The 19,809-nt window shown below is 29.7% G+C and overlaps 3 protein-coding genes across 3 annotated transcripts in view; 2 read left to right on the top strand and 1 right to left on the bottom strand.

Annotated features, from left to right (window-relative positions):
• The window catches only part of LOC149892448 (uncharacterized), a 50,848-nt gene that overhangs the window by 9,970 nt on the left and 21,069 nt on the right, over positions 1-19,809 (bottom strand). The window lies entirely within an intron of this gene.
• Positions 9,806-17,851, top strand: LOC149892449 (vacuolar protein sorting-associated protein 28 homolog). Its single transcript, XM_090079242.1, has 10 exons — positions 9,806-9,936; positions 11,667-11,709; positions 12,188-12,213; positions 12,401-12,438; positions 12,511-12,600; positions 16,170-16,209; positions 16,312-16,377; positions 16,452-16,553; positions 16,639-16,784; positions 16,905-17,851. Exons 2-10 carry the CDS (start codon positions 11,682-11,684, stop codon positions 17,023-17,025), a joined length of 657 nt encoding a protein of 218 aa, XP_089935368.1. The 5' UTR covers positions 9,806-9,936; positions 11,667-11,681; the 3' UTR covers positions 17,026-17,851.
• Positions 10,213-11,442, top strand: LOC149892450 (male abnormal protein mab-31-like). The gene has a single exon (XM_090079240.1). The coding sequence runs from the start codon at positions 10,334-10,336 to the stop codon at positions 11,330-11,332; it is 999 nt and encodes a 332-aa protein (XP_089935366.1). The 5' UTR covers positions 10,213-10,333; the 3' UTR covers positions 11,333-11,442.

Genomic DNA, 19,809 nt, shown 5'->3' with positions numbered 1-19,809 from the left:
CGGATTAAGTTCTTGCTCAGTGTAATTCTAGCCTTAAATTCTGGCCTAGTGTCAATATCCGTTTCAATATTGAAAATTCTCAGTGTATTTCAAGCCAGATTCTCTTATTTCTAGCCTATTGTCCATATCCGTTTTAATATTGACCGTTCTCAGTGTATTTATAGCTTGATTCTCTTATTTCTAGCCTAGTAATAATATCCGTTTTAATATTGACCGTTCCCAGTGTATTTCTAGCCTGAATCTCTTAGTTCTAGCCTAGTGTCAATACTCGTTTTAATATTGAGCATTCTCAGTATATTTCTAGCCCGATTCTTTTAGTTCTAGCCTAGTGTCAATATCCGTTTTAATATTGACCGTTCCTAGTGTATTTCTAGCCTGAATCTCTTAGTTCTAGCCTAGTGTCAATATTCGTTTTAATATTGACTTATCTTAATGTGTTTCTAGCCTGATTTTCTTAATTCTAGCCTAGTGACAATATTCGTTTCAACATTTACTTATCTGCGTTTGATTTTAGCCTGATTCTTTTAGTTCTAACGTAGTGTCAGTATTCGTTTTAAATTTGACTTATTCGTTATTTTATATAGAATTTAAACATTTTTGATTTGATCAAGTAGCTGCTCGGATTATTTTCTAGCCTTTATTTCTTAGCTCTATCTGAATATCAATGTCTGTTTTAACTAATGGTACATAAAACATCTAAGCTTTTATTCTTATTGTAAACGCTGGATTAACCGATCTAGAGGACGAAAACTCAATTTTCCGGAAAAAAGATAAAATTTCCAATTAGTGGTTCGACCCTCGCATCTAACCTGAGGCCGATATTCGAATGCGTTTTTCACATTCCACTAAGCTACGCAAACTTATTTAATACGGAGTTTTAGTAAAAACAAACATGCTTTTTTGATTTAGGCGAATACTATATTTATAAATTCGTATTTATAAAATACTTTCGGTGAAACCGATTGTATTTGAGTTTTTATACTGGCCACTTAGACGTTGAAAATCTATATATATTAATATATAACAAAATTGTTTAACGGTTTTAACTGGTATTAATGCTAGCGATTAGGAGGCGACTAGTTAGGGAGAAAGAGAAAAAGAAAAAACATTAGTGCTTTGTTCCAATTTACTATTGTAGTGGTTAAGGTGACCTTCTCGTCAGGGTCATGATTTTGTCACCATGGTGTTTCGAAGAGACTATAGCGCTAAGTCCCATGACCTACACCACCATCTAGGTCCACTACTATGCTAAAACGAGCACGTGCTCAAATTTTGTAAAGCACTAATATTTTTGAAATAAGCATTGTTCAGGTTATTTAAGAGAGGAGACTAGCTGTCTCTTTGGTAGTATTATAAAAAGTAAGTATTCTTACCGTTTTAAGTGGACTCGAGAATCGGATAAGGACAAATAATAATATTCACAGGTATACGGCGTCTAAGCAGTTGGGCACTTTGTAGAAGAGAAAGTTTAATTAGTAGCTTCAATTTTATACTGAGTGCGGTCCCTTGGGGCTGGAATGAATTATTATTTTTACTTTCAGGAAACGAATTTCCAATGAATTAACATTTTAAACCTATCAGCTATTATTTTTGAATTAATTCAAAGTAGTTTGAACCAGATTTTTGCGTTTTTTAATATTATTAGAAATTTCATGACAGCTATTTTAATCAATCCTGGCGTATGCAAACAGCGCGCACCAAAACCTTCCCATCCTAGAGTTAAGTAAAGATTGATGAAAGAATATAAAAGAAACTGCTAGAGCAAAAAAAGCTTGCAAATTGTATTCAAAAGAAAGAGAAAAAAAAAATTAATTTAAAGTTAAACACCAAAAAATAAAACTGTACTTTAAAAGCTCGTGAAGTAATATCCACGACAATGTTGCTGAAGAATCTAAAGAAGCAATCTCTATTATTCAAAGTAACAAAACTTGCTTGATACAAAAGCAACAAAGGACATAAAAGAAAATATAAATTTAAAAAAATTTTTAAAAAAAAAGATAAAAAAATTTTTTTTTTGTTTTGATGTTCAGAAGTTAAAAAGAAATTCAGTCAAGAAAAAGTGGATTAAATGAGAAACAGATATAAAGTGCTGTTTTGAAAAACATAATGGCTTATTTAAATTTTACATAAATAGGTAATTGAATAGAGAAAGCAGAGTGATCTTAAAAAGAGATTTTACCCAAATCAATTTATTTTTCGCTAATGACTGCTAATAGTTGTTCCATTCACTATCCAATGATATTCCAATTTCGACACGAGTCACTGTTCTGAATAAATATTCTTTATTTAAGTATTGCATGTTCTTTATTTAATTATTGTTTTATTGTTTGTATGTTGTTTTTAAGTTATTTATAAATAGTTCAATTATAATTAAAAACGCTTAATTTTTACGGAAAAACTGACGTCACTTTTGTGCTACGTACCAGTCAAAAGTTTACTTTCAATTCACAATCTTAACGAAAGGTTAAAAAAACTTCTCACTTCTTTGTTTCTGAAAGTTTCCTTATATTTTTTGTAAACTGTTGTGTTAGAAAATATAGTTTTTAGTCAGATTTGTTTTCACTAATTGGTGCAAGTTGAAATGTTATTTCAAATTTTGTGAAGAAAATAGAAAGATTGTATTTGAGCAATTCCTAAATAATGACACAAAAAACAAACAGGCCAGTTACCTAATAGGCCTTGTTAGCACAACCTTAAGGTGAAGCAGCAAAGGAGATTATCTGATAATGAGTCTACTGAACCATCCCAAAATTGCAGCTTTACTTATGATGTTTCATTCCGGGAAATTAATGGTCTGTAAATCAGCTTTTACAAGTTTTTATGGAATTAAAAGTGGAAGAGTTTGTAGACTTTGCAAATTTGCTGCAGCATGTAAATCACCAGTGAACACGAAAGAAAAATCTACATCAGGAAATTCTGTAATCAGTGTATATGAGAGACATGGTGAGGCAACATATTTCTATTTTTCAGCTTTTAACTTCCTAATGAAATAAATACTCATGTTCACGAAGTATTTTATTTATGGCTCAATGTCATTGATATGATTTATGACGTCAGCTTTATGATGTTGATTGAGCATCGACTAAAAGATTTCAAAAAGTCTACCAAAGTCCAAAGTCCACCATTCAACTTTTAAGGTCAATCTTGCCTTGCTACAGCGTATTTGGTGGTTTAAAAAAGAAAGTAAATAAAAAACAATGAACTTACACAATTGATCATTATGCTAAACAAACAAAAGCTCCTCAAAAAGTCTGAAATATTTATTCTTGAAACTAATTATGTTAAAAACTGCAAAAAACTGGTTGCCCCAACATTATAAGCTCACAGTAAGCAACCATTTTTACGGTTGTTATAATTTTTTCCCTAAATTCTCGATTAAGAAATTTTCTTTTTTTGGAATTCTAAAACTTTTAAACTGCCTTTTTGTTTGCACGATAAGCCACATCCAGGAATACAAGATATCTAAAATTTGCATTTGGCATTCGGAGTTTTAAGCAAAAAAGATCAAGTATGGATAAGTTAGCTTTACAAGCTTCGCTAAAAGAATTAGTATTATTAAAAGCATTAGTATTTATAGTATTCTTGGTCATTCGCAAATATTTAAAAGTAACATTGTAGCCCGGCACACTTTGATGTCCTTTTCGGCGTCAATGAAAGTATGCTAGGCCGCAGTTTGTATACCGTTGGTTATATTAATGATGTAGAAAATATGAGGTGATCCGTCAGCGGAGTGGTAATGCAGAATAAGGTGAAACTTTTTCTATTCTTTTGAAAAACAAATTTTGAAAACAATTAACCAATTATAGTTAACAATGATTGTTTAAGAATTCATTTTGTTATTATAAACAATAATAAATACAACCTTAACAAAAACACGCATAAAATTATTTATTCATAGAACCTAAATCGGCAAAGACTATAAATTCCTTTTCTTTTGATTGTTTGAGATTTTTCGCTCTCCTTCTTTTCGCTGGGCGATTTTCACTTAATGCTTTAGAACTAGAACTGATGTCATGACATTCTTTTGGACCTTCTTAGAACCGAATTAGTAACTGATTGGTATTGCGAGGGCGGCGTTTTTTTTTTTAAATTGATAATTAATTATTTAAAGTTTACGTTGTATTGAGGGAAAGGGTAAAGGGAAGTTTGGGTTTAGAGTTGTAAGGAAGGGTATATGGAGGTTGGTAATAAGGTTGATGGCGTGGGAAGTACTTGGTTAGGAAAGGGCGAAGTTCGGTGATAGTATGGTTAGGAATTGGCAAGGTTTATTCAAAAAAGGGCTAAACTTCTACTTGGCGTCCTAAATATATTCTATTATATAATAAAACTCAACGTCCTATAAGTGTGTAATGGTTAGCACTCTTTTGCTCATAACGTTTATGTAATACAAATAATATTCTCTTACGCTTCTTGCAGTGTTCAATACTGTTTACATCAATTACTCCTCTTTTTTATATCTTCTTTTTATTACAAATATCTCTTCTTTATATGAAACTTCTGGTTATTCTCCTTTAATCAATATTATAATCTTCTTCTAATTATCAAAACCTCTTCTTCTTTTTTCTCTTTTATTCACTTATAAAAACTGCTTGTTCATCAAAGTATTTTTCAATCACAAAAATTTTCTCTCTTTTTAAAATTCTTCTTAAAAACTTTCGTAAAACTTTAATTTACTTCTCTTTAAAACTTCATCTTTCTCCTCCTTTTTAAAACTTTAATTTACTTCTCTTTAAAACTTCGTCTTCCTCCTCCTTTTTAAAACTCTTCTTCTAACCGTCAGACTCTTTTTTTTTTGAGCTTTTATATTTTTTTTGCCTGTTTTCCAGTTGCGATATCTTTTCATTTATTTATATGGCAGGTTAATGAGTCTTCGTGTTTACGTCTTTCTTCTTTCCGTTTTATTGTTTGCTTACATGATAAATTGATGAATCATCGCGTACAAATCTTTTCCTGGTCGTTGTTTTTAACTTTTCTTCTTTTCGCTTTATCATTTTACGAGTCTTCGCGTTTACGTCTTTTCCCAGTTGCTTCTTCAACTTTTCTTCTTTCCGCTTTATCGTTTATTTATATGGCAGGTTGAATAAATCTCCGTGTGTATGTCTTTTCTCAGTTGTTGTTTTTAACTTCATTCTTTTTGCTTTATCATTTATTTATATAGAGAGTGGACCAGTCATCTTATGTGCATCTTTTCCGATCGTTGTTTTTAATCTATTTCTCCCTCCTCACAGTATTCATGTTTGGTGTCTCATATTTTTTATCATTTTTGCTTACAGAGGCAGCATCATAACCCTCATCAAGTTTTTTTCTACATCTTCAACGAGAACACTTTAATCCTTCCCACTGCTCCTAAATTATTAAGATTATACTTTATAAAGACCATAATGGTGTCTTCTAGACTTTTATCTTAAGATTATCTTTCTCTAAACTGTGTAAGTAGTTCATGGCTTAATTTAACTACTGGATTGACAATTCACTGTATAGTTAATTCACTGGTTAGACACTGCGCATTGTAAAAGCCGATTGTAAAGTAATAACTTGATTCGGCTCCACAACAGACAACAACTTACTTAAATAGATAACAACTTAGTTAACCAGACAACAACTTAGTTAAACAGACAACAACTTAGTTAACCAGACAACAACTTAGTTAAACAGACAACAACTTAGTTAAACAGACAACAACTTAGTTAACCAGACAACAACTTAGTTAAACAGACAACAACTTAGTTAAACAGACAACAACTTAGTTAAACAGATAACAACTTAGTTAAACAATTATTTACAATGCTGTACACAACAACTTACATGGCCTAAGCTAATTCCATTCCCTCAATGGGTTTTTAAAAACTTAAAAAAAATAAAGGGTTTAAATACAGATTAAAAGGAAAAAGAAATTTACAACATACCACATGTTGTAATTATCAAGCTTTGCAAAGCATTTAGCACCAAAGCCTATCCACTTCGGAGTAATATCATTTAACTCTATGTAATTTTATCGCAAAGCATTCTGGGATGTCCTGCCGGACCATTGAAACTTTATAATAATAAATATCAAGTTGTTTTCTTGCATATATCTTAAAGAATTTTGACATTAACTATAGCAATGCCATCATTTTGTGCTGCTCTAAACTGTGGAAATAAGAGTGGAAAATGCTGTAAAGATATTTCATTTTTTCGTTTTCCTAAAGACGAAAAAAGGCAAGCTAATATCAATATTTTAAGTACTACTTACTTTATATTTACAATTGAGTTTTAAATTTTAATTCATTTAGACGTAATTGTAATTATTAATAGGTTTTTTCCTTTCTAACTTTTTATTTCATTAAAACTTTATGAAATAAAAATTGTAACTTTTGAATATTGTAACTTTTGAAAATAAATGCTCTTTTTAATTATTAGATGTAAAAAGTGGCTCATCAACTGTCGTAGGAAAGATCTAGACAACACACCTTTGGTATTTTTAAACAAAAATTTTTATTTGTGCAGCAATCATTTTGAAGACACAATGTATTATCTTACAAATAATGGTGGAAAACGTCTCTTACAATCAGCAATTCCTACTATTTTCAATATACCAAATTCTCCTCCATTTGTTGGTTGCAAGAGGAAACCACCAGTAGAACGACATCCAGTCCCAGTAAAAAAACGTGATGTTTATTTACCTGTTAATTCAGATAATATTTCAGAGAACAAATTGCCTTTTAATGAAATCAATTCCAACAAGGTTCAAAGGCTGCTATCAAGATTGCGTGTCAAAAATACTAGATTACATAAACAGGTTGAACATTTAAAATCAAAAAAAAAAATTCAACAAATCTGTGATGGATCTATAAATCATATCTTAAAATTATCCAGTAAATACTTATCACCAATACAAGTTAGTTTTTTTAAAAGTCAACTCCTGATGAGTAAACGAGTCAATAAAGGAAAACGTTGGTCAATTAGTGACAAGATTTTGGCATTGCGACTTCTATTTCATAGTCCTCAAACTTTTAATGTCTTACGAACAATATTCTGTTTACCAAGTAAAACTTGTTTACTACTGTTTTTGTCTCGTGTATTTGCAGATCTTCAAACGGTTTTCTCCTCAATTATTTTCTTTTTTAAAGTTACGGGCTGAGGCAATGAAACCATATGATCGTAATGTCAGTCTTGTTATGGATGAGATGTCATTAAAGCAGCATTTAGAATATGATAGATATTCTGACACAGTTTATGGAATGAGAAATGGAAAACTTTTAAATCAGGCTCTTGTTATTATGGTTAGGGGCTTGTCAAACAAATGGAAACAACCAATAGCTTTTTTTTATAATAATTCAACAGTATCAACAGCTGACTTGGCTTTTTTACTACGTGAAACCATTACCAAAGTTCAAGAAACTGGTTTACACATTAGATGTATAGTTTGTGATCAAGGAGCTACTAATATAGCTGCCTTACGTTTGCTTGGGTTTTCCAAAAATTTGCCATACTTTCTAAATCCTTCTATTGATAGAAAAATTCATGTTATTTTTGATCCTCCACATTTAATAAAAAGCATTAGAAACAATTTACAGAGACATAACATTGATATTAATGGTGAAATTGTTTCTTGGCAACATATCCAGTCTCTATACAATTTAGACAAAATAAACTCTGTGCGTCTAGTACCAAAACTAACAGACAGGCACTTAGACCCTGGGCCTCTTTTATCTATGAAGGTAAAACTTGCAACTCAAGTTTTCAGTTATCAGGTTGCTACTGCATTACATTGCTGTTCTAATACAAATTTACTGCCTTTGAGTGTCATACCAACAGCAAGATTTGTTGAACGTATGGATACTTTATTTGACATATTGAATTCATATAAGTTGTATGCTGACAAACCAGCTCGTTGTGCTCTAACTTTAAAAGGAGATAGTATTTCTCAACTGGAAGAGTTAAAGTATTGGATTGAGAAATGGAATTTTTGCGGTGTTAAAAATCAAGCAAGTATATCATGTCACTGGGGTTTAAGTGTCACAATAAATAGTGTGCTAACCTTAACTAGAGAGCTGTTTTCTGAAGGTTTTGAGTTTGTTTGTACTTCTCGATTCAATCAGGATTGCATTGAGAATTTTTTTTCTATTATTTGAAGCAAAGGTGGATGGAATGACCGTCCTAATGTTCGACAATTTCAAGCTGCCTACCGAAATGCCTTACTTCTTTTATCTGTGGAGAAAAGCAAATCCAATAGCAACTGTATAAAGGACTCAGATTTTGCCACAGCTTTCAATCTAAATGAATTTATGAAGTGTTGCAATCAAAAAATCACAGATTGTGGGATTTATCAAGTAGAAAGACCTAAGGAAATCTCTTATTTTCTACCAGGATCAGTTTATAGGTTTACTAGAGAAATTTCAATGAAACCAATCAAACAAGCTCTTTCACACATGGCTGGGTGGCTTGTTCAAAAAGTTAAGTTGTGTGATAGGTGTGAAGATACACTCTTTCTTGGTTCAACTGACAATCCATCAGCTTTTATGTCACTAGTTTGTGAAATGGAAACAACTTTTATGATATTCATAAACAAATATCTTGAAAGAAAGGGACTGGCCATGATTCTCATCAATAAAGTTAAAGAATCCTGTCACTTTCAGTTTTTGTATGACCTGCATGAAGAACATGCACATAATTTAGAAAAAAACATTGTTCGGCTTTTTGTTATTACAAGAATTTTTTATTTCATAAAATTTTTAAACTTGCACGTATTGTTCATAATTGATATACATGTTAATATTTCTTCAATATATTTCTATGTAATTAAATGTATATTAAAAAGTTTTATGGTTTACGAGTGTATGTTATACAAAAAATAATTTAAAAAGTTTTAAACTTGTTCTCTTTTCCCCATCATTTCATTCTTACTGAAACATCTTAAACTATAAAAAATTTAAATATCTAACAACAGAGTTAATCCATAAAAAAAACAATTTTTGTAAGTTGCGGAAAAGGTCCGGCAGGACATCCCAGAATGCAATTTTCGTCAATTAACAGGAGTTTCGCTAAGTGGATAGGCTTTGTTTAGCACTTCAGAAAACAACTGTTCAATTACAAGTTTTAAAAAATGCACATTGGGAACTATATTGCTTTTAAACAATCAATATAAACAAACAATGCACATTGGGAACTATATTGCTTTTAAACAATCAATATAAACAAACAATGCACATTGGGAACTATATTGCTTTTAAACAATCAATATAAACAAACAATGCACATTGGGAACTATATTGCTTTTAAACAATCAATATAAACAAACAATGCACATTGGGAACTGTATTGCTTTTAAAAAATCAATATAAACAAACAATGGTGTCTAAAACTAATCTAAATAATATAAATCAAATGCAGCTGCTAGGTTTTCCATGACCAAAGATCTACGATTAATTCTTTCAATTGAAATCAGAATAAGTCCTCTGAATCTCTTTCAGAGAGATATTTGGACCTTGCATAAGTTCTCTCACATGATTAATTTGGTACAAAATGTTGTATAAAGTCAGAGTACACTCAAGAAGAGGCCCGCGCGGGGCCCCTTTGAAGAGGAATGCTACTCCACGAGTATTACTCAGTCATTTTAATACATGTGCTCAACGGTCTGGACTCAACTATGTGCTCAACGGTCTGGGCCCTCTTTAGCTCAGGGCCCAAGGCAAATGGTTAGCTAGCCCACTGTATTCCGACGGCTCAGTACACTGGTACTGATAAATTATACCTTTTTCTTGCACTTTATAAATAATCTGGCTTTAGTTGCTATTCTGATACGGTTTCTTGATAAATAATTATCCTTGTGACGTCACTTGGAAATATCTTCATTTTGTTTACGTTTATATTTTCTTTTAAATGCGATAAATTGGTTATAAATAAGTATTGAAAGTAAACGCATCAGTAAGCCTGGTAAATCAAGAATGATCTTTGGGTAATCCTGCAGTTAAGCGGCCTAAAATAAATTTATTTTTTTACTTAATTAAAATCTACGGTGGAGAAGATTTTTATGTAACTTAAAAAGAGAAAAATGAAAATTACTAATTAGGCGTGGAATTAAATTAATCGAAAGGATAATTAAAATTTGACGGAGATAGAAATTAAATGTGGAAGCGATATTATAATAGATATACTACTTTCTGTTTTGCTTTTAAAGTGAAAAATAATATTTGTCAGCTTTTTATCTTAGAATATATTTTGATTCGCAATATCAGGTAAATACGTTTACAAATAAATTTTTTGATACAGTTATAATTTTTTTTAAAATTTATGAAAATGTAAACTACGGTGAAAATATGTTTTAGGAAAAATGTTAATAATTCTTTTTTAGATGGCACTGCAACAAGTTCGTCGTGGGAGACCAAGTGCTCCAACAACAATCGTTGACGAAATTAGAACGGAACAACAGATTTTACAAGAAAACTGGCGCTTACTGGATCTCGGATCCAGTATTAGACAACCACTAACTGCTCTGCAGTGGCTAGCACAGCGAAAATTGATTAAAAATAGTGTTTTTTGTAATAACTGCCAAATTCAATATACTTTGAATTCATATAAAGACGCAACTGACGGTTACCGCTGGAAATGCAAAGGTTGCAAGGAAAGGCGAAGTGTTAGGCAAGACTCCTTTTTTAGCCAGAGTAGACTTTCCTTACAAACATTGTTATATTACATATATGGGTGGAGTCGTAATATGCCGCAAAGAGATATCCAACATGAAGCGGGTATGAATGATGCTTCTCATACGTTAGCTGACTGGGCCAACTTTTGCAGAGATGTATGTGAAGTAGATCTAGAGACTAACCCAGCAGTTATTGGAGGTTTTAACGCTGACGAGACTGCAGTTGTGGTTGAAATCGATGAATCAAAGTTTTTCCATCGTAAATATCATCGCGGGCAATGGCGACCAGGTCATTGGGTGTTTGGTGGTGTCGAAAGGGTTTCGCGAAAGTGCTTTTTGGTAGAAATACCAGATCGGTCTGCAGAAAGTCTTCAGAACGCGATTTTACAAAATATTTTGCCTGGAACTCATATTGTGTCAGACGGCTGGGCATCTTACGCTGGAATTGAAAATCTACAAGATGGAATTTATTCCCATTCAGTTGTTACTCATGAGCGTAACTTTGTCAATCCCCTAGATAACGACATTCATACTCAAAACATTGAAAACTTATGGATGCGAGTCAAGCGCAAGCTGCGACAACAATTCGGAACACACGAAGATTTATTTACCTCACACCTGCATGAATTTATGTGGCGTCAACGATATAAAGATGTTCCAATATTTTCTGCTTTTATTACATGCGTGTCCCGTCAGTACCCTTTTTAAAACGGCTATTTTCATAGCCACAAATTATCGAAAAACATTATAGCATTAAAAATGAAAAAATATATATTTACATTTTTTATAATTATATTTGGTCATGGTCATGAATATGGTAAAAAATAGTTAAACTATTTAAAATAAAAAAATCAAACAACCAAATAAAAATCTTTATAAAAAATTTAATAAAACTTTTCGTTATTCGAATTCGTTCGTCATTCAAAAAATATTTTTATTAATTAACAATAAAAAAAGTTTTTAAGTCTCCGCGAACGAGAGCGTGTAAAGTTAAAACATACTTTTATTTTAGGCCGCTTAACTGCAGGATTACCGATCTTTGAATTTTAATTTAAATATGTTTGTGCGAAATTCTGTTAATCAAGGTATTTATTTTGTTGAAGTTTAGCCATATTTTACTAAAACAATATTCGTATTGAGAGAGTTTTTTTAGGGATAAAACTTTAAAGTTACATAGATAATTATCAAGCTATACAATTTGGTTTGACTTACATGCGATTATTCAGAATTCTAACTTCGTTATTGACCTCATAGAAAGCAGAAAAATTTTTTGAGCAATTTAAGATAGTAAATATAGAATTTTTTACTATAAAATGAATGAAAATCAATTTAGAATGATATGGTATTTAATGGGAATCTTCAAGTAACACAGATAAAAGTCAATCAACAATTATTTTAGAAGAGCAAGTAGTCCCTTATAAATTGTAATTAATCACCAATCATGAAACTCAAACATAAGGCATCACTTTGTAGTTCTTTTAAATCTAATTGAATTCTGTAAATTATCTATAAAAAGTTTATAATTTTATGTATTTTGATAAGAATTTACAACTCTTCTTTTAGGTGCATTAAAGCCTGAACTGCTTCAAGTATGTGTGTTCAAATTTAACTAAATTACAATTAAAATGTTTAAAGATATTTAAATTCATGTGTGCATTTGTTTATGTAGAAATGTATTAATATATGTATGTGTTTTTGTGTGAATATGCATATAGAAATATAAATGTCTTTGTGTGTAAAACATTAAAAGTGCTAAATAATTTCTTGTCTTTTTAGGAAGTGAAACTATATACTAATGCAAGAGAACGCGAGAAGTATATTTCTTTTTAAACTATCTTAAATTCTAAAAATTATTAATAAGTAATTGATCCTCATATTCTGTCCAGGTATGATAATATGGCAGATTTATTTGCTGTTATCAACACACTGCAGTGTTTAGAGAAAGCATATATTAAGGATGCTGTAACATCAAAAGAGTAAGTCTTTTTTTGCTGATTTTTTTGTGTTTAATTATTGAGCTCAGGTTTCAACCATGAATAGGTTACAAAATATGTAAGCCAGAACATATAAATATGTATGTAAGCCAGAATATATAAATATGTATGTAAGCCAGAATATGTAAGAACTGAAGATTAATTTCTTTTAATTCTCAGTTCTTTATGGTTTAGTGTACAATTTTATACATTTTTAGTCCAATAAAACAACCAAAAAATCTGTTATCTACAAGTATCATGAAACTGGCCAGCAGTTAATGCTAAAAAAAAAATCAAGAGATTTTTCACAGAAAAAAAAGTAAAAAAAATCTTTTGCAGTTTTCTAATTTAACTTTTCTTTTGGCTCCAAAAATGTTATTAGACTTTTCTGTTGATCTTGCTATAAAATGCTAGGAAGATGATCAATATTTAAAAACTTTGAGTTGTGTGAAAGAAGGTATTTTTAAAAATAGTGGCATGTGTGACTACAACATGCTTACATTTTACTGTCAAATAGAGTAATTATTCCCATTTACAGTAAACATCTCTTTTTTTCCTAGCCATTTGGTTTACTTATAATGCTCTATTAATTGCTATTGTTTGCAAATAAAGTGACTGTAAATTTTAGAAGACAAAAAGAATTTTTTTTTCTCACAATCATTTGTATTAAATTTTTTTTTTGGTAGTAATTAAAAGCCTTTATGACTTAGTCCAAAGTTTTAGATGTCCTTCTGGAATAAACTTGCGCTTTTTATATCATATTACAGTAGACATCTACATTAAAAATGGAAAATAAAGTTTGTAAATTTTTTTCGTATTTCATATCAAGCTTATATTTTAAAAAAAAATTTTTTTTTTAAAAATGTAAGCTTGATATGAAATATGAAAAAAAAATCTTAAATTCTTGATACGAATATCTTAAGTTTTTCACTGTAAAACAAACTGTTTTCTAAATGTAGATCACCTTACAGGTTATCCAAAAATTAAAAGTAAACAAAAAATTTTAAACTTTATTGACTTTTAAGCAACTTACAGAAAGACAACACTAACAAATGCTACATAATAAATGTTAAGAATAAATATTGAGTACAAAAAAGGAAACTGCTGATGTATGTATAATTTGATAATCTTATAAAAATTTCAATTCTCTGAGTTGAATTCTGAAAAGATTATTGGATTATACATAGCTCTATAATTATATATAGCCTTTACTCCCACAAACTTTCATTGGCTAAATGATGGTTAGGATTTTCATCAGTAGTTCAACAAATATCATCTTTAGATTGGAATTGGACCCTCATTCACTACTATCATACACACAATTTTCAAACATTAAGTTTTTGTATTTTAAAGTTTTATATTTTTGTGTGTAAGTTCAATTTTCCTCATGAAACATAAGATTTTGATGTGACTAGTCTCAATAAACAACCATAATAAATTGATCTATTGATCTAAATTTATAGATAATTTTATAGATCTGGAAATTTTAAGTGAAATCTCCTAAATAGTGACTTCAATATTAGTGTTTGTATTTGTAAAGATTGATAACTTAACCAAACTCTCTAGAGTGTGTGCTTAAGTTATCTTTGCAAATAAATATCAATACAATCATCTGCTAATGTATTCTAATTTATATGTTCAGCCCTATCTGTTGTAATCCAAGAGATAGGACATGAGGAAAACTCCAAAGTTTAGTGAAAGATGAGACATAAGGCCATAGGATTATTTCCTTGAAAGATACAAATAAATTCCATACAATGCTGCTTGCTTTGCTATATAGAAGCATTATAGAAACACTGACAAAATCATTTGTCTTAAATTTCCTGTCTATACTTGTTATCAATAAAATTCTCTTCTAAATAATTTTTTTTTAAAATTTTCTAGGTGAGATAGATTTCCATTTTCAGATAGGAATCTAAAATCATCCACCTTATAATAAGTTATTAGGAAGAGTTAAACAACTTGCTTTTAATTCAAAGATATTATAGATAAAGATATTATATATATTAAAGATATTTTTGCTTGTTTTTATTTAACAGTTTTTTCCAATGATCTTGATGCATGAATTTATCACTAATTAAATCAAGTTATCTGTCAATAATATCTTTCATTATAGCTGTTTAGTTTGGTTATTTAATAATTCTTTGTTACTTAGAAATTAACTTGATATAGTCTTACGTTTATCATTTTTTTCTGCTTCATAAAAAATTTGTTTTCTAAATAGACCTTCTTATACGGTTTAAATTTAATAATCGCAACAGCAACAGTATTTTTATATGGTTTAAATTTAATAATCGCAACAGCAACAGTATTTTTATATGGTTTAAATTTAATAATCGCAACAGCAACAGTATTTTTATATGGTTTAAATTTAATAATCGCAACAGCAACAGTATTTTTATATGGTTTAAATTTAATAATCGCAACAGCAACAGTATTTTTATATGGTTTAAATTTAATAATCGCAACAGCAACAGTATTTTTTTAAAAGTCTACATAAGTTTCTTTGTGAACTTCTTTCTTTTCACCATTCAGCTTTTGATATGTTTGTATTGGTAATCCTTCTAATTTTTCTCCTAGTGCACAGTGGGCCATATCATGTACCAAAAATGAGCAAAAATGCAAAAGATATCTTTTTTTTTTAAATATTCATGTAAATGATAAAAGTTAAAAATGTTTTTCTCTTCTGAATAACAAAATAATATTAGAAACTGTTATAAATTCTTCACAAAGAATTCACCAATTTTGTATTTGATTCAAATATGTTCAAAATGGCTAATACATATTAATTTTTGTTGCGTTAAAAGTGCCAACTGATATAATCCATAGACCATATTGACATGTTTTACCAAAATTTGAAAAGCAACTTTTTTGTCCATGGGACAAAAGAAATGCTGCTTAAAGTTAGAAATATCATAAATGAGATTTGCTTACAGGATTCTTGATATCCTTATGATCTTTCTGGGAGAATTTAGATGTTTGAAATATTTCTTTATGCTTTTTGAAGGATTTTGTTTACCACCTGCACTATTTAAAGAAAGTTATTTTTTAATTTTTATTTGACTGCAGATAGATGAAAATCTGTTGTTTTTTTCCCATCCTCAAATTAGGTCAGGTACCAACTTCATGAAAGTTGCTTATACCAACTCATGATAATTGCTTGTTGATAACAGATCAGATGTTTTTATTGGATACAGTTCAGAGGAAATCGCAGCAGTGAAAGAAAATGGTGAAATAATTGAGTATTGGTATTTATATTTTAGAAGTTTTAAAGAATTCTGATTTACATACCAGAACTCAGCAAATTCTGATTTACATAGCAGAATTCATTAAACTCTGAGATTGTGCATACCAAATTTTTATCAAAAAATTTTGGTTAAATTCATGATTAGTTTTTTTTCATAGACTTTATCATGATATGATTTCATCTGACATAAAAATCATATTGCACTAATAAAATATGTTCATTTGTGATGTTTCAGCATTTCACGTTTCAATTTTGTTACATTTAAAAAAGAGATCTTTTAGTTTTTTAGTGTACTGAGTTTGATATTTGTTTGAACTACTTTTAGATACACTGCTGCATGCAGTAAACTTTTAGTCCAATACAAGGTGACTTTTTGTTCCTTTTACTCAAAATAAAATAAATTTCTTGTTTTGTATAAAACCAAAATACCATCACATAACATTTTAACATTGCATCAAATAATTTAGGTTGCTTTTAAGCAAGTTCAAAGCGCGGAGTTTCCTACGATTGAAGCTTTTACCAAAAAGTATAGAGTAAGTTGTTTTTTCTTTTAACTAGTTGTTTATAACTAGCTGCTAAAGTTAGCCTTTAAAACTGTTATATTTAGCTTGATTGCCCTGCTGCTATGACAAGAATACAAGAAGATCGTCCAATAACAATCAAAGATGATAAAGGCAACACCAGTAAATCAATAGCTGATATTGTCATGGTACTTTTTAGTTTTTCTGATTTTTACTTTTATCTCTATAAAACGGTTTACATCATATCTCGCTTTACTGTTTTTTTTTTACTAGCTGTTTATCACAATCATGGATAAGCTGAGGCTAAACATACATGCCATGGATGAAATACAGCCAGATTTGAGAGACTTAAAACTAACTTTGGATCGCTTAAGCGTTGTTACCGAGGATTTTGAAGGGAAGTTAACTGTTGAAAAGTGGTAGGTGATTACTCTTTTTTCTAAAAAGAAGATAAATTTCAATCCTTCATAATGCACAGTACCCTAAACTTCTTATATAAAGATTGTATCTAAGTTAGACGTAATTTATTGATGTTACAGGCTAAAAACGCTGGGGGAAATGAGAGCGCACGATGAACTCACTGAAGAGCAAGTCAGACAGATGCTGTTCGATCTTGAGCAATCTTACAATGCTTTCAATAGACTTTTGCAACACACTTAATACTTTTTTTGCGTTTTAGAAATTCTGAAATGATTTTTACAAGTGTTGAGCAATTTTTCCCATTTGTGTTGAACAATATCAGCTTGTTTCAACCAATATTTTCAAACATAAAAAAGTTTGATATAGGATATATATTCAAACATAAAATATCGATATTAAGTATCTTTAATTGATGTAGTAACAAATTCAAATATAAAGACATGGCCTCATTTCTTTTATGAAAATATGAAATGCAAATGAATGTCTTAATATGCATGACGTGCAATTATGTTGTCCAGCAACTTATTTCTTAGTAAACCTTTTTTTTTGTCTCGATAATTAAAAAAGTATAGGTTTATCTTAATCTGAAAGCCATATTACCAAATTATTTTTCAACCATGGAAAAAATGGAAAATATTTCAGAGTTTTTAAAAGGTATTCTTTAACCTAATTCTTTTCTTTCTGTAATTTTACTGTTTTAAAAAATTTAATTGAAAAAAAAAACAAAAACAAACAAAGTATTGGTGGTGACAAATAAATGAACATTAGAAATTTGGAAGTTGTGAAAAAAGTTTCTAGAAAACTATGCGAATGAAATTTAAAGGTTGTATTTGGAGACCAAAACAAAATTGGTCATTTGAAACAGGAATTGAGACCAGGAAGTGACCAGGTAGACCTACTCATCTGCAGTAGATTGTGGCATTATAACATTTTACTTGGTTTCCGGAGGAGGAACTTGTTCAACTCAAATGTTTGAAACACAAAAACCTCTCCCGATTTTTACTGTACAGCTTTTGCATTTACAAGTGGAGACAATTATTTTAGATTATATTATTTTTTGTACGAAGATAATTTTTAAAATTTTGATACCAATCTTTCACATTTACTCAAAAGAAAAAAAAGGATGCTCTCAAAAGAAAGGAATAGGGAAACATGATAGGAGTAATCGTAAACTAAAGTTAAGAATTTCTTTTCGGCATTCACTTCAAGCGTAAACTCAGAGAAGAATTGAGACACTGAGAAGTGTTGAAACTGTCTTCTGAACTGGTCATTTTTCATGATCTACAGGAAAAAATACAAAAGAAGGATCGACAGTGGTTGTGCGAAAAATTAAGATAAGGGTATTACGCTGATTTAACAAAAAAAAAAAAAGGATTTAGAATGAGATTCTAAATCAAGCAAAGTTTAAATCAAACTTTGTTTGAATTATTATCTTGAAGTATTTTTGTTGTAAAAAGCACGTGGGATTTATTTTGTTTGTCTATGAAAACTGGAGAGTAAGGACACAAAATTCATATGCATATATAATTTTTGAGAAAAAAGTCTAAGGAATTAGTTCGACTATTGTAGTGTAAAAGATAGTTATAAAAGATAAATATTTGACGGTTCTTTTTTGTGTTTATGAAATAATGAATAGTGTTTCTGAGAACAAAGAAATATAACTTTTTAATTTTCTCACAATATATAAAATTATGAAAAGTACGAAAAAGCAAGGCGAACCCACGTGCACATAAAAGATAAAATTTCTCATTCAAGTTAAAATTTTGTTTTATAAATACAGCTGAAAATACAATTTTGTTTACTTCGGTAAAATGACAATAGCTCAAATTTAATATATATAGAGATAAAATAGGTGCAAAATTGTCGCGAACCTTAAAAGTTTTTAAAACTCGGGACAATATAGTAGCTATTTTATGACTTTTACTTACCAGTCGAGACAAGACAACACATTAAAATACTTTGTTACCCATTAAAATAAATTATATATATATATATATATATATATATATATATATATATATATATATATATATATATATATATATATATATATATATATATAGTAAATATATAAGTCGAAACAAGAAACACATAAAAATAAATTGTAAAATAATAACCTGTTTAGAGAACAATCACTCAAATGTCAGAATCACTACACAGAACGAACGTGCACAGAGAGAGTTTTATTACAAAATTTAAAAGAGAGAAAGAGTTTTAATCGCGTTTAAAATAGTGCTGAGAGATTTTATGCTGGAATGGTTACAACATAAGATGACATTTTGCGCAAAAGTTCCAAAGATCTTTGAAATATTACTTGATTGAGTAAAATGCTAAAAAGTAAATTTGAGTAAAAGGAATGAAAAAAAAAATTTTTTTTAAGTGTTAAAGAATTTCACTGAAGTAACGACTAATTTGTGATTAATAATTTTTTTAAAATTTATCATAACAAACTGCTTATATAATTTTGTATCACTGTGACAACATGCTGCAGTGTAAGGGCAAGATATCAGTGACAACAATCTTCAGTATAAGGGCAAGATATCATAGTTTCAGTTACCCTAGTGAAAGATTTTACTAAAAGATTACTTTTTGCTAAAAGATTTTTTTGGTTTATTTTCATTAACGAAAAAAATGTGGCCACCAGTCAAAATTTTACGTAAATATTTTAGTTCAAAGCATTTAACAAAGATTGTAGCTAGTTGAACAGGACGCACCAATTAATTGCTGCATCGTGTCTATAATTATTATCAATGAAACAGGCAGCATCAGAAATTTAAAAAAATCAAGATGTCCCTTAATAACAGTGTTTTCACGCAGATCTCTAATGTAAAACAGGGTAATGATAACATTTTCAAAGAGAGAACATCATAATTGATTTAAACATTTTCTGTTACCTAAACAAACGCCATGTGACTGTCTAGACGGGGGTTCCAAATATAAACTATATTAAAGAAAGCTTTATTCTTCTTTTCCGATAATATAATGTTTGATTTATCGTAAGTTATTTCAAATTTTATTAAAAGT

The sequence above is a fragment of the Hydra viridissima genome, unplaced genomic scaffold, assembly GCF_058129835.1.
Source record: "Hydra viridissima isolate aposymbiotic clone 2 unplaced genomic scaffold, HvirCarnegie_v1 scaffold_2, whole genome shotgun sequence".
In the NCBI taxonomy this organism is placed as follows: domain Eukaryota; kingdom Metazoa; phylum Cnidaria; class Hydrozoa; order Anthoathecata; family Hydridae; genus Hydra; species Hydra viridissima.
The sequence above is the reverse complement of the archived record's forward strand: the minus strand, read 5'-3'. Positions and strand labels throughout refer to the sequence as shown.

Excerpts from the sequence above, each read along its gene's own strand:
- LOC149892450 (XM_090079240.1), top strand. The coding sequence starts at position 10,334 with ATGGCACTGCAACAAGTTCGTCGTGGGAGACCAAGTGCTCCAACAACA.
- LOC149892449 (XM_090079242.1), top strand. The coding sequence starts at position 11,682 with ATGTTTGTGCGAAATTCTGTTAATCAAG. Across the intron at positions 16,378-16,451 it reads CTTTTACCAAAAAGTATAGA|CTTGATTGCCCTGCTGCTAT; the intron begins GTAAGTTGTTTT and ends TGTTATATTTAG. Across the intron at positions 16,554-16,638 it reads CAATAGCTGATATTGTCATG|CTGTTTATCACAATCATGGA; the intron begins GTACTTTTTAGT and ends TTTTTTTACTAG.